General features: G+C 38.7%; 1 protein-coding gene across 1 annotated transcript in view; it reads right to left on the reverse strand.

The window, feature by feature from the left end:
• The window catches only part of laptm4b (lysosomal protein transmembrane 4 beta), an 18386-nt gene extending 6292 nt beyond the window's left edge, over positions 1-12094 (reverse strand). Inside the window, exons 1-6 of the mRNA XM_015383331.1 lie at positions 11846-12094; positions 7711-7822; positions 5179-5252; positions 4962-5084; positions 4775-4873; positions 199-294 (exon numbers count right to left, since the gene is read on the reverse strand). Coding sequence (XP_015238817.1) covers positions 199-294; positions 4775-4873; positions 4962-5084; positions 5179-5252; positions 7711-7822; positions 11846-11962 — 621 coding nt within the window. The 5' untranslated portion in view covers positions 11963-12094. The remainder of the gene's footprint in view (positions 1-198; positions 295-4774; positions 4874-4961; positions 5085-5178; positions 5253-7710; positions 7823-11845) is intronic.
• Positions 12095-12660: the final 566 nt, after the last annotated feature.

A 12660-nucleotide genomic window follows, 5' to 3' on the forward strand; every position in this document is an offset into this window, starting at 1 on the left:
TATATATATATATATATATATATATATATATATATAGAGTGAGGAAATGTGTTTATATATGTGTTAGGATGTAAAGGCAGCAGAGAAGAGCAGATAAATTAGTTATAGCAAAATGCATGCAACTTTCAAAACCTCAAAAAATGGTCTAAAAGCAAAAAAGGCCCCAAAAATGAATAAATCTTTTGAAATGTAACTCACCGTAGTCTCATTCGTGGTAACGTAAAGCATGATTTCAGAACCGCCCCTCCCACTCACGTATCTGTAGCAGTTCCAGACACACGCTATCAGATAGGCCTGGAACCGATCAGGAGGAAAGGGCAGAACAAAAAAACAAACAAGAAGCATGAATTACCTCATTGGATAAATGACAAGAAACATTTTTTATGCAAACAAGTCTATGTTTCGTGAATGTATGCATGAATGGTTGTTTGTCCTGTTTGTCTCAGTGTTCCCCCGCAACGGACTGGCAACCTGTCCAGGATGTACCCCACCGCTCCCCCATTGATAGCTGGAGATACGAACCAGCATCCCTCATGACCCCAGCAGGGATAAGCATGATGGAAAAGGATGGATGGCTATGCTTCAAAAACAACAAATTAGAAATTCAGTGTGGACTCCAGTGGACACGTCCTGGTGCACTGCAAATACTAGAAATAAGTCAACAATTCTTAAATTAAGTGTATTTAACATTAATTTGAGCCGGTAAATAAGATGATTTTCCAGTTGAATGAGTATTTTTACTCTTTAAATAAGAGAATTACATAATATGCATTTGAAATAAGACAATGCAATTGTTTTTTTCTTATTCTAAATGCAAACTGTCTTGTTCCACTGGCAAAGTGTCTCACATGCCTCCTCAATCCAAGAACAAATGCGCTTATTTTAGTAAAGTTTGACTTATTTAGATTTAGGTTTTTTTCAGTGTGGACATTAAAAACTCCAGATATTTATAAATACTGATCGGTAAATCTAATGTTTTCAGCTCAGTGTGTCTGTAGGTCATTTATTTATTTATTTAGGAATGTTTAAAGTAAAACAAGCAGCCATATCATGTTCGTTTTAAAATACAAATATTACATCAAAATACCAGGTGTTTCTTTTTTGTGTGTCAAAAAGGGATGATCAAAGCTTCATGTTTTGATTAACAACAAGTTAAATGACTTTAAAAACACAAAAATATAAATTTTTTGTTGTTAACAGGGTAACATATAATCCTTTTATTATTTATTTATTCATTTTTCTATTTGAAACCAATGATAAAAATACAAGAAATGTTAATTTTTCAAAAATATTTTCATGAAGTTATAAAGAAAAACGGTGGAGTCGTTTTTTTAATTCAACATTTTCCTACTAATTTAAATATAAAGAAAATGGATACCAACCAAATTAGTTCAACTTCGTCTGGGCCCTGAGGAAACAGTGGTTTTATGAGGCACAAGCAGAAAGAAAAGATAACGGGAGAAACACAGAGGCGCTCCAGCTGACCGTTACAGAAGCAGCTGATTAATAAGTAAGACTACTAAATGTAATATCATACTGGCTGCCTTCAACTGCTTATAAACAAAAAATATTATCAATATTATTCTGTGTAATGTAAATACATGGATAGAGGAAATTACTTATTAATTTATTCAATAAGAGTATCATTTGAAACACTGAATCACAAAAAGTCAGAGCAGAGAGGCTCCACAGGTTCAGAGCGGCGCCCATGGGCAGTCCTAGATGGGGGCCAACAGGGGCCAGTACCCCACCTGTACTTGAAACATATTACCTAATCAATTTCTGTTCCTTTAAACAAATGTAACCTTTTATTGTTATTGTTTAGCAATAATAGTAATTAAGGAGTGCCACCTTCAGCTTCACTCATGTTAAGATAGGACCACAGTTTGGACAGTGTTTCAGAGGTCGGGGGTTGGGACCGCCCGGGGGGGATGTGAGACCAGGGCTGTATGATCGTTGTCTCAATCAATGTGATGTGATCCCTGAGGTATACGGAGGGCCAGGATATATCATTAAAAAATAAATGTTAATGTCCCGTGAAAGAAAAAGATGTAATATTAATTCATAACTTGTCTTATAAATGATTCAAATAGTAACTATACGATTACATTTTAAAATTTACATCACATAATTCAAATTACTTATAAAATCATTAATTCAAAAACTAATTGGAAAATACCTAAATAAAATACAAATAAGTATTTTTATAAACATATTTTCTCACTGTATATACATATATATATATATATATATATTGAGGAAATATTTTTAGTTTTTTTTTTTATGTATATACATATGCAACAAATAATATACAGTTAATATACAGCCTGCTCAGTGGCACAGTGGGTAGCACTGCTGCCTTGCAGCAAGAAGGTTCCGGTTTGGATTCCTGGCCCGGGGTCTTACTGCATGGAGTTTGCATGTTCTCCCTTTGAATGCATGGGTTCTCTCCGGGTACTCCGGCTACCTCCCACAGTCCAAAAACTTGACTGTTAGGTTAATCGGCTTCTCTAAATTCTCCTTAGGTGTGAGTGTGTGCGTGAACGGTTGTCCTTTTTGTCTCTGTGTTTTGCATGGCGACATGTCCAGGGTGTACCTCGCCTTGTGCCCAATGCTAGCTGGAAATAGGCACCAGCACCCCTCGCGACCACAGCTGGGATAAAGCGAGACGGAAAATGGATGGAAAAATATACATTGAAGTATGTAGATGTATTTTTGGGTTTAGAGGCTGAACTGACATGTTGGGGAACCCCTGCTATAGATCTTAGGTCTGCAACATTGGTTTTGTGGTTCAAGGAACACTCTTAACTATTGGCTAATGCCCTGTCTTTTTTCTTTTACGGTATTAATTTTTTTATGAGCCCCAATGAAAAAAAGAGATCTACAAGAGCCAATAGCTTAGAGGAAGATCAAATGAACAAAAGACACACTGACCCTTCTACTACTGGGATTAACCTCAGAAATAATATCAGCCTTCCTGTTTTCAGGTCGTCTAAGTTAGAGCAGCTTGCTGTCTCTCTGTAAGCACTGCTGCATATCGCTGCAAATAAGCATCTCATTCCCATAGAAGCTGCATAAAAAAACAAACATACTGCATGCAGAGATGCATGTGGCATTAGGCTTACATGAACAGCAGGCTTCATACTGCATGAAAGGCTCAAACTCTCACTCTTGTTCAGTTCAGTCTCTGCTTACAAGATCGGTCTAAGACCTATACATCATTTAGTGGTTGTGAAAAACAATCTCCTGTTGTTTGCTGTTATCCACCAAATCCCTTTGGTCTCAGCAGGCGGCTGTTCCTTGGAACTCCTCAGCTAAACACGATACCATCTGCTGCGTCCACCTATGTGTCCATCTGCTTCCCAGCCCCAAAGCTCTCTTACTTTCTTGCAATCATAACCCAGTCAGACGGGTTTGTTCATTCCCTGACAGCTCTGTGAATTGAAAAGCCATTTAAGGAACGCAAAGATCTTTTACCTGGGACAGATTTAGCATGTTTAAACTCAAAAGTCTGCACCAGGGTTCAGCAGCTACCATGGCAGCTACTCTGAAATCAGCAGTGTTCCTCTTTTACAGTACTATTTTGTTGTTGATGTTTTGTATTTCTTGTGTAATGGGTGAGGCAGACCGACATCCCTGGACTGAACAGCTGTTAAAGTTGTTAAAGGACAGACAAACTGTCAATCTGTCCCAGCATGTGCTTGAAGTTATGCAGTCATGGTGCCCTGAGTGCACATATATCATTTTCTTGTGTTCTTTTTCTTCTCATTCATTTTGAGTTTATGGTTAAGCGGGTAGCGGTTATATGAAATACAGTAAAACTTGTCAAATAATTTTTTTTAAGTATTTAAATTTGATGTAATATTTGGAACTAGTGTATCATTATCTTTTATGAGATCTAGAGGTATTCAGAAAACATGCAGTGTTTAAACCAGTATTAGTAGGTTATTATATAAAAACTGTTTTTTTGTTCCCTTCTCTCTATTTTCTGATCTTTCCCGCTGCTGCATACTTTCTAGGGATGTTTTAGGTGATGGGAAGGATCAGGCCATTTTTGTATATGGAAAGGAAAAGTTGATTTTGTTTTTTAATTTAGCATTTCTCTTCACTGTTTTGATGCTGAATCATAATTATTTTATTTCAAACACCCATAAATATCCCAATAGTGCTGTTTGAGGTATGGGCAACCAGCAGCCCCCACTGGTTGGTCCTCTTACTGGATCGGGACCCCAGGTGTTGCCTACTTTACCTGGTGACTTGGTATTTACTGTAAAATATTTAAAAAAGGGATTGAAAAATGCTGTAAAAATATAAAGATAAAGAATGTCTGTGCATTTTCATTTTGAAACCACTATCAAATGAATGTCATGCTTATATATTTGAATAATAAAAATGGGGAAGCTAAATGCTCTAAATATAAATACAAAAGTGGAGTTTAGTTGTTATATTTGGGTTACACTGGTCTATATCTGGGAAAAGAAATATTTTAAAATGCATGCAGGGCTTGAAAAAAGATTTTTATATATAGTACTGGCATAATTTAAATCTACTTTCACCTCCCATTATATCCTTACCTAATTCATTACATAGTTATTATTAAATGTGTATGCAAGTATGATATTTTATGTGAATACTACCTACCTGATTAAAAAAAAAGTTAATAGGTAAAGAAGTAAGGATATAAAAGATTATAAAAGCTTGAAGAAAAACTATTTATGCGGCTTGATATAAAACCCTGTGAAGAAATTCCTAAAGTGAAGCCAGGGAGCGTTACCTTGAAGCCGATGATGCAGCCTATGAAGAGCAAAACGATGAGGACCAGGCAGATGTTACTGAGCGCAGTCACCTCCTCTTTGTAAGGGAAATCATCAGGCTGAATATGAGTCAGCAAAACATCCATCAGAGTGCAGCAGAGAGGTACAGGTACAGATCTTTTTTAACTTAAATGACCTTAAACTTACCAGCTGGTGCAGATAATCCTGGATTGTGTTTGGGTAAACAACGATGCTAACAGCCACCAGGGTGTTGAGAGCAAAGTCAAATATTTGGTAGCAGAAAAAGGGGAGAATCCATGCGCCACGCAGCTGCAACACAGACATTTAGGAGACAGAGGATTTCAAATAATTCAACAGAGTTCAGGGGAAAAATAAAGATATTACCAGAAATTACTGTATTTACCTTGTATGCGCCATATGTTGCCATACCGCATATAAGGATCATCAGTAGGGAAATTGCTGAGGCAATGCACATGTCTGTAACAGCAAAGAAAAGAACATCATACAACCCCTAAATTTATATCATTAAAATACTTGTAATTGTGTGTTTGTCCAAAAGCCCCTCAAAGCCTTTAAATTAAACAGTGAACCAGCAGTGCTGGTGTGACATGTATGAATATGATAAATAATTCCTGGCTTACTATTATCTTCCCATACTTAGTGGCGTAATCTTTCCAAATCTTAATGTTTGTATATTGCAGATAAAAGGAAATTGTAAAATGGAGGCATTTCTACCTTATTTGACAAAGAAAAACTGTGGGATTAAAGGAAGGAAGAATGAAGAATGTGAAGGAAGCCACAAAGTCCAACAGCTTGGAAAATTAGTAAATATTAAGAACATGTTATTAGCATAAGTGCTGAAGAATTCCTTTCATTTGCAAATACAGAAAGAGATATTAAGAGATTTCTAATGTTTTTCAATAATGTGGTAATTTTTTCCAGTCTGCCAACACATTTTAAGCCCCGTTTGCCCTTCTATGTAGGATTTTCTAGGCTCTCCAGTGGCCCAAACTAAGCTCCAATTTTCATTTCTAAAAGGTCGACAGCCTGACGTCCAGCTGATGTGTGCAGAAACACTAAAGACATGTTGTTCCTGTCGACCAGAAAAGGGATAAACCTCAGTATTTGGGTCACTCAGTCTGACCCACACCAAGTCAGCGTAACAGAGAAAACCTACATTAGAATTTGACACAATCAGATAAAAGCCTGTAGCAGTAGATGAACGCCTGAGTAAAACAATATATTGATTTAATGTGAATTAACATTCTGTATGATACAGTATTATCAAAGGACTTATCTGCATCTCAGTGTCACATGTTAAATCACATTAAGCCTAGAAAATATGTCCTTTTATTATCAGGCTGTTCTTATGCTAAGTGTCAAGAGAACTGAATTAGTCCTGTTAGTTTAATTATATTGTTTCTTTTTTAACAAAACAGAGTCTCTATTTAATAATTGTGCTATTTTGTGTTGGGAATTAATTCAGGATGGCAGCTGTGTACATACAACATTTCAAAATACATGTGATTTGAAAAACCATGTTAGCATATATGACAAATCTCTCCTAAACAATTTAGCTAACATGCACCTACAGTCCTAACCTTTTTTTTTGTTCCTGGTGGTTTTAAATCTATTCACCACTATGAATTAGTTTAGCTGTGCTTTATTTTTAGCCAAATGCAAAGAAAACATCTTGTTCTACTGCATTGTGACTAAATTAAAGCCACTGCTTCAAATGATCAGCTAAGTGTTCTATAAAAAAGGCGGGAAGCCAACAGATTGACATCGTGATCGTAGAAATCGGGTCTGCAGAGCTCACTTTTAAAATGTTTCGACGTTTAACTTGAAATTAATGCCAAAATAAATATATGTAGATTTAAACGTTACAACTGTGTACATTTTAAGAAAGAATAGCTGACCACACACACATACTAAGCTAACTGATGCTAACTGTCTCTAATTTTTGTCCGAAAGGAGGCTTTAACAGATCTGGGGGGATTTGTAAAGGCTTTACAACAACTAACCCTGCTGTAGGTTTCTTCCTGTTAAAATGGAGTTTTTCCTCTCCACTGTCGCTACAAGCATGCTAAGACAGAAAACTTTGAATCAATTTGACTGTATGATCTGGTTTAATTGTAAAGTGCCTTGAGATGACAAGTGTTGTGAATTGGCACTATAGAAATAAACTTAATTGAAATGTAAACACAGAGTAAGTTTTCTGTCCGGAGAAAAATACGGATTTCCTGTTGTGTAGATAATTTTCATTTAGGATAAATATAATTGATTGATTAATTTTTATTTGATACATAGGATGTTTTTTTTTTTTTTATTTAATGGTGGTATCCAACTAGGCCACCAGTCTGTATGTCCTTAAATCCATCAGTAAACAGTAACTGTCACACACTACAAAGATGCTCACTAATCTACTGTATGAACACTCCAAATATTGATAACTTACATTAAGGTCTTCTAGTTATTGTATTTTTCTCTACTACAGAAGCTGGGATACAACCTTTTATAATAGGAAAGTAATCCTGGGACTTTATAGTCAGTCCAAATCAGGGAATCTCAATGCCATGTGGTGTGGGTCTACCCCACCCAAACCGCTCTAGAGCACTTCTGGACTAAGACGGATTGCTCTAATTCTTTGAGCAGATGGAAAGCAGGTTTGCATGACTGTGCTTTTAGGTTTTTAGTTCACAGCAGCACCTTTGCTGTCTACCAGATAAGCTCAGGAGGTCTTATAAGCTTACATCTACATTATAATAAAAAGGTATCCATGTAATACCAGCGCATAAACTTGTTTTTTTTTATGGGTAAAAAAACAACAAAACAATTAAGGCCTTTGCTTACTTTGTAATGAATAAATACTAATGAGAAGCACAGTGTCTCTGTAGACCTTCTGCATGGGGAGGTTTGTTTTTTTTATACTTACTGGCATCATCCATGACATCCAGGTCATTAGCCAACTCAGCACTGGTCAGGTGGTACTTTTCAGGATCACTTAGCGCTGTGAGCAGGATGAGTAACACCACAGCATTGATGAGCTTAGGGACAAAGGACATATGGGCGAATGAAGATGAGGAAACAGTTAGACAGACGGTAACATGGGCGAGTTAAAGTAAAAGATATAAAAACCTGTGCATAAATTACAGACCATAGAGACATGCAAAATAATGCTCTGGCTGGACATTTTTTTTTGCTGTTTTCAACAAACAAGCACTTCCAGCGATTTGTGGTCAGTGTAGCTCATTATGCTGATGACTCATACGTCTCTATTGATGAGCTGAAGCAATGGCAACTTCTCCATATTCAATAGGAAACCTGACACAAAACCTGCTACCTGAACAGAGCCACTGCTAATTTATTGATAGAAGATAGAGGATCCTCTATCTGACAGTCATTTACATTTAGTTAGGCTGATTGAAGGGCAGTGGCGGTTCTAGACAAAATTTACCAGGGGGGCAGGATGGGGCCTGCTGCTCTTCATGGGGGCACAGAGCAAAAGAATAATGCAAAAGAAATGATGTAAAACAAGTGAAAATGTTCTTAAAAAGTGCAAAGGAACGAGTATTCTTAATTTCTTATTTTACACATAAATCATCTTAGTCCATCTGCAAATTCCTCCCTAAATCAAAGGAAAATAAACTTACTTCAACAAATGTGTCTAAAGCCGGGCTTACACTGTACAATATTTTGCCCTTTTCAGGCTAATTCTCCCAACGTGTGAGAATTTTTCAATCGGGCCGACATTCAGCCTGATCATGCGTCGTGCGCAAGAACCGGCCCGGTTGCCCCCCCCTAAATAAGAAATCCCCCCAACCGCCCGTTTCCCCCCCCGCCCCAATTATAATTTATTCCTCTCACCTGTTTCCTCTGGTTTAAATTCAGTTTAGCCTGAGCATTCAGGGCCAGATCATTACTTGTCTTTCTGTTAGTCTGTTTGTCTGAGTTTTTGCCTTGGTTCATGTCCTGGATCCTAGCAGCCAGTGGAAAGAGGGTTTTTGTGTTTGTCTCGTCTCCTGATTGTCCACTGTTCCTCCCCCGTGGAGTCCTCTGGATTTTGGCTCATTATGTGGAGAGGTTCAGTTTTTATCCAGTAAGCCTGGCTCCAGGGAGGAGACCAGTTTAAAGTCCAGCTTCAAGTTCCAGTTCCTACGTCCTGTCTTGGCTACCCTCTTCCACTGAGCCTGCCTGTCTACACCTGATCCTGTCTGCTCCTGTGCGTGATCACCTGGTCATGCTTCTGGTCCCATTCAGACTCTGAACCCTCCTGGGAGCCTGTGGATGCCCGGAAGTCTGGATCCTGCCACCTGTTTCTGTTCCTGCCTGATCTGGATTCCACCTGTTCTGTCTGTTCCTGTCTGTTCTGGATCCCTCACCAGGATCGGCTTCCAGCATGACCTCTGGGACTGCAGCACTTGGGGACATTCTTGGTCTGGACTGTTAAACCAGGTAAGTGACCAACTCAGATAATCTTCTGTTAGATGATTGTGGTCACTTACCTGTGTTTCTCCCACTACAGAGTGTCTGTGATTGGGCGGTGCCCCACCCCCCATCCTGCAGTGTCCGCAAGCCACAGCTCCGCTTTTGTTTTGTTTATTTAATAAATGTTTGAACTTTCCTACTGACTGTCTCTCCTTGAATACTGGGTCCATCTGTCCTCGTTTCATGACAGTCGTGCGTCATGTTGTGCACAGGGGGTAACAAGGGGCGATCAGCCTCTCACGACCACCTCCCGTTCAGGAATCGTAAGGTCGGGAGAAAATCAAATTCAGCAATTCAGTTGGCCGTCGTAAGGTGGTCGTGGGCAAACAAGAATTCTTCCTCTTAGACTAAAACACAGAAGCATGGTGGGGGTGCGAGTGAAATGAAGTTCTTTATATGAAATAGACAGACCATAGTATCCATGTTTGTTCAGCCATGTCTTTGGCCAAATATGTCGTCACCAGGGATCTAGGATTCTAGAAGATCAGGGGCCTGAGGGTGAAGATGAGAGTGTAGACTTAACGGTAAATCCCTAATGTAAAATATGACAGATTACTGGATTAAGGACATTTTGAGTATTCTACAAGCTATCACACAAAACAAGTTTTTAAAAGTTGGAAACAGTTGCTCTTTATTTCCCAAAGATATGGGAGGAGGAGAGGAGAGAAAGGATATTTCAGCTGCCTGAAATAATCCATTCCACCTCCATAATATAGGAAAAAATTATTGTACCTGCAAGTCTTTAACTGTGTTTATTCCTCTCTTGATCAATAACAAACCAAAATTGACCAGAAGGGCTGGGGAAATGGTCAGATCTGCCAGATCCGCCTCTCTGGCTTTAATGCGCACTCCCGAAACAGGGGGAACTGATTTTCACAGGGGAACAGAATTTTCCACAAGACCGGGACTAAGAGTGTCTCAAAATCAGTAAAAGCCTCACATACCTGGGACACCAGTCTGTTTAGCAACAGCTGCTGGTGCTGCTGGTGCTGCTGGTGCTGCAGCTGTCTGCTTTTTGAAAAAGCTTCCATTGATATCTACGACGGAGTATTAGGGCCAGGCTAGAGATTTTTATTTTCTTCTATTTTGAGAATAAAATCGTAATATTATGAGAATAAAGTTGTAATATTATGAGAATGAAGTCATCACCTGACCAGCAGATGACAGCCGACCAGCTCCACCAATCAGCAACCTGAGTCCACTTTGACATTCTGCCCTATTTGATGCTGGTGCTAAAAGATTTCCTTATCTGTCAAACCAGAGCCAAAGTATAAATTCACATGATGCTCCAGATTCCTCATTTTAGAGACGAAAGTGCTTCTTGTAGGAGTTGTCATAAAATACAACTTGTTTCTTGTCATTTTATGACTTTGTTCTCCTAATCTCCGCGTTCTCCTCGTAATGTTGCGACTTTATTCCCGTAATTTTACAACTTTATTGTCATGATGTTACAACTTTATTCTCATGATGGTAAGACTTAATTCTCGTAATGTTTCGACTTTATTCTCATAATTTTACGACTTTATTCTCGTAATGTCACGACTTTATTCTCGTAATTTTACGACTTTATTCTCATGATGTTACAACTCCATTCTCGTAATGTTGCGACTTTATTCTCATAATTTTACGACTTTATTCTCATGATGTTTCAACTTGATTCTCGTAATGTTGCGATTTTATTGTCGTAATTTTACTACTTTACTCTCGTAATTTTACGACTTTATTCTCGAAATAGAAGAAGAAAAAAAATGTCTAGCCTGGCCCAAATACTCGTCGTAGATATCCACCACTGGCCTAACCGTTTAAAATTTGCAAAGCTTGCAGCGACAAGAGGGAAATGCTTCTTCCTCTGCAGGGTAATGCTACAGGCTGCTTTCCTGTACATGCTGCCACTCTCAGGTGAATTCCAGTACTGCACATTTTACCCAGATCAGCTCAGAAGGGAGATCTGGGGCTCTTGGGGAAACATCCGGGACTATAGCCCAAGTAGCCACCCCTAGATCTACCACTGGTGGTCGCCTTTTCTTTTTAGGGCTTTCAGCACAAAATTGCAAAATTGCCAAGGTAGCGTTTCACTCTAGTCAGCTTCATATTCCTCTTCTACTCGTTTGGCTTCCGGATAGACAAGTCCCAGTAGTGTCATTCCTCTGATAAGTTGAGTCCAACATGTTTTAAGATGAACAGTGTAAGCAGGTAGATCGCATCAGAGCATCTGGTCGCACAGTGTGAGAACAAACATCGTGAGCTGTGAACTTTTAAACCCTGCGATTTCATCATACAGAGTGAGCTGTAGCTGTGTACAACAATTAAAAAAATCACACAGTGTATGCCCGGCTTAATGCACTACTTGTCAAAAGTGAAAAAATATTCTGTGTATTTTCAGTACAGGTTTCTAGAGGGGCACTGGCCCCTGTTGGCCCCTGTCTAGAACCACCCATGTTCAAGGGGATGACTAAAAGCATATTTAAGTAGGAGAAATAACTATGACAGTAGGTGAAGAGCTCTGCAGACTTCTGAGGATTCTGGTTGTAAACAAACATGAAACATATTAAATCAGCAGGATAGGAGAGACTGATGCTCACCATGTACCAGACCCCCAGGATGATGGTTCCTGTGCGGACATGGAAGCACAGGCAGCAGCTGGTGGAGTACCAGCGGTCCCATGGGGACATCATCATCATCATCTTCTCTGTGCGCATTTATCCTTTAGAGGCGCTGATGAACGACAACAATAATTAATCTCTGTCTGATGCACGAGCGCGGAGTCTCCCCGAGAAATGACGAGATGCTGATCTGTCCGCTGCTGATCTATCCGCTGCTGATCTATCTATGTTTACTCACTGCCCAGGTGGATTAAGCGCAGCGGAGTGAAGTTCAAGTCCGTCTGAGGCGGAAATGGGAAACCTGATTTCAAATTAAAAGTCTAAATTTAACACCTGATAAGAGCTTGTAATTTATGAAATTATTAAATTAGCGATTCTTTGAAATATTGGATATAAAAACAGCAAATTCAATTAGAAAATATGATAATGAAGGCTCTTCTTTAATCTCACTATTTTCAGAGAGATTTGAATCAATATAAAGGCCCCTGGAGGTCAGACTTCATATTGATTTTCTTTCAAGTTGCACAGTTGTTAAAAAGGATTGGGATCACACTTCAGTCACTTCATTTGGATTGGATTAAACTGATTTCAGATAATAAACTAAAACATATTTGTGTTATTTTTTGATCAGGATCTGTCATTTAAATCCCATATCAAAGAGGTTTCTAGAATTTCCTTCTTTCACCTGCGAAATATTGCAAAAATTAGAAATCTCCTGTCCAGGGGTGATGCTGAGAAACTAGTCCATGCATTTGTTACTTCAAGGCTGGACTATTGTAATTCTTTACTATCAG

This window comes from Cyprinodon variegatus, unplaced genomic scaffold, assembly GCF_000732505.1.
Source record: "Cyprinodon variegatus isolate N-32 unplaced genomic scaffold, C_variegatus-1.0 Scaffold282, whole genome shotgun sequence".
Classification (NCBI taxonomy): Eukaryota; Metazoa; Chordata; class Actinopteri; order Cyprinodontiformes; family Cyprinodontidae; genus Cyprinodon; species Cyprinodon variegatus.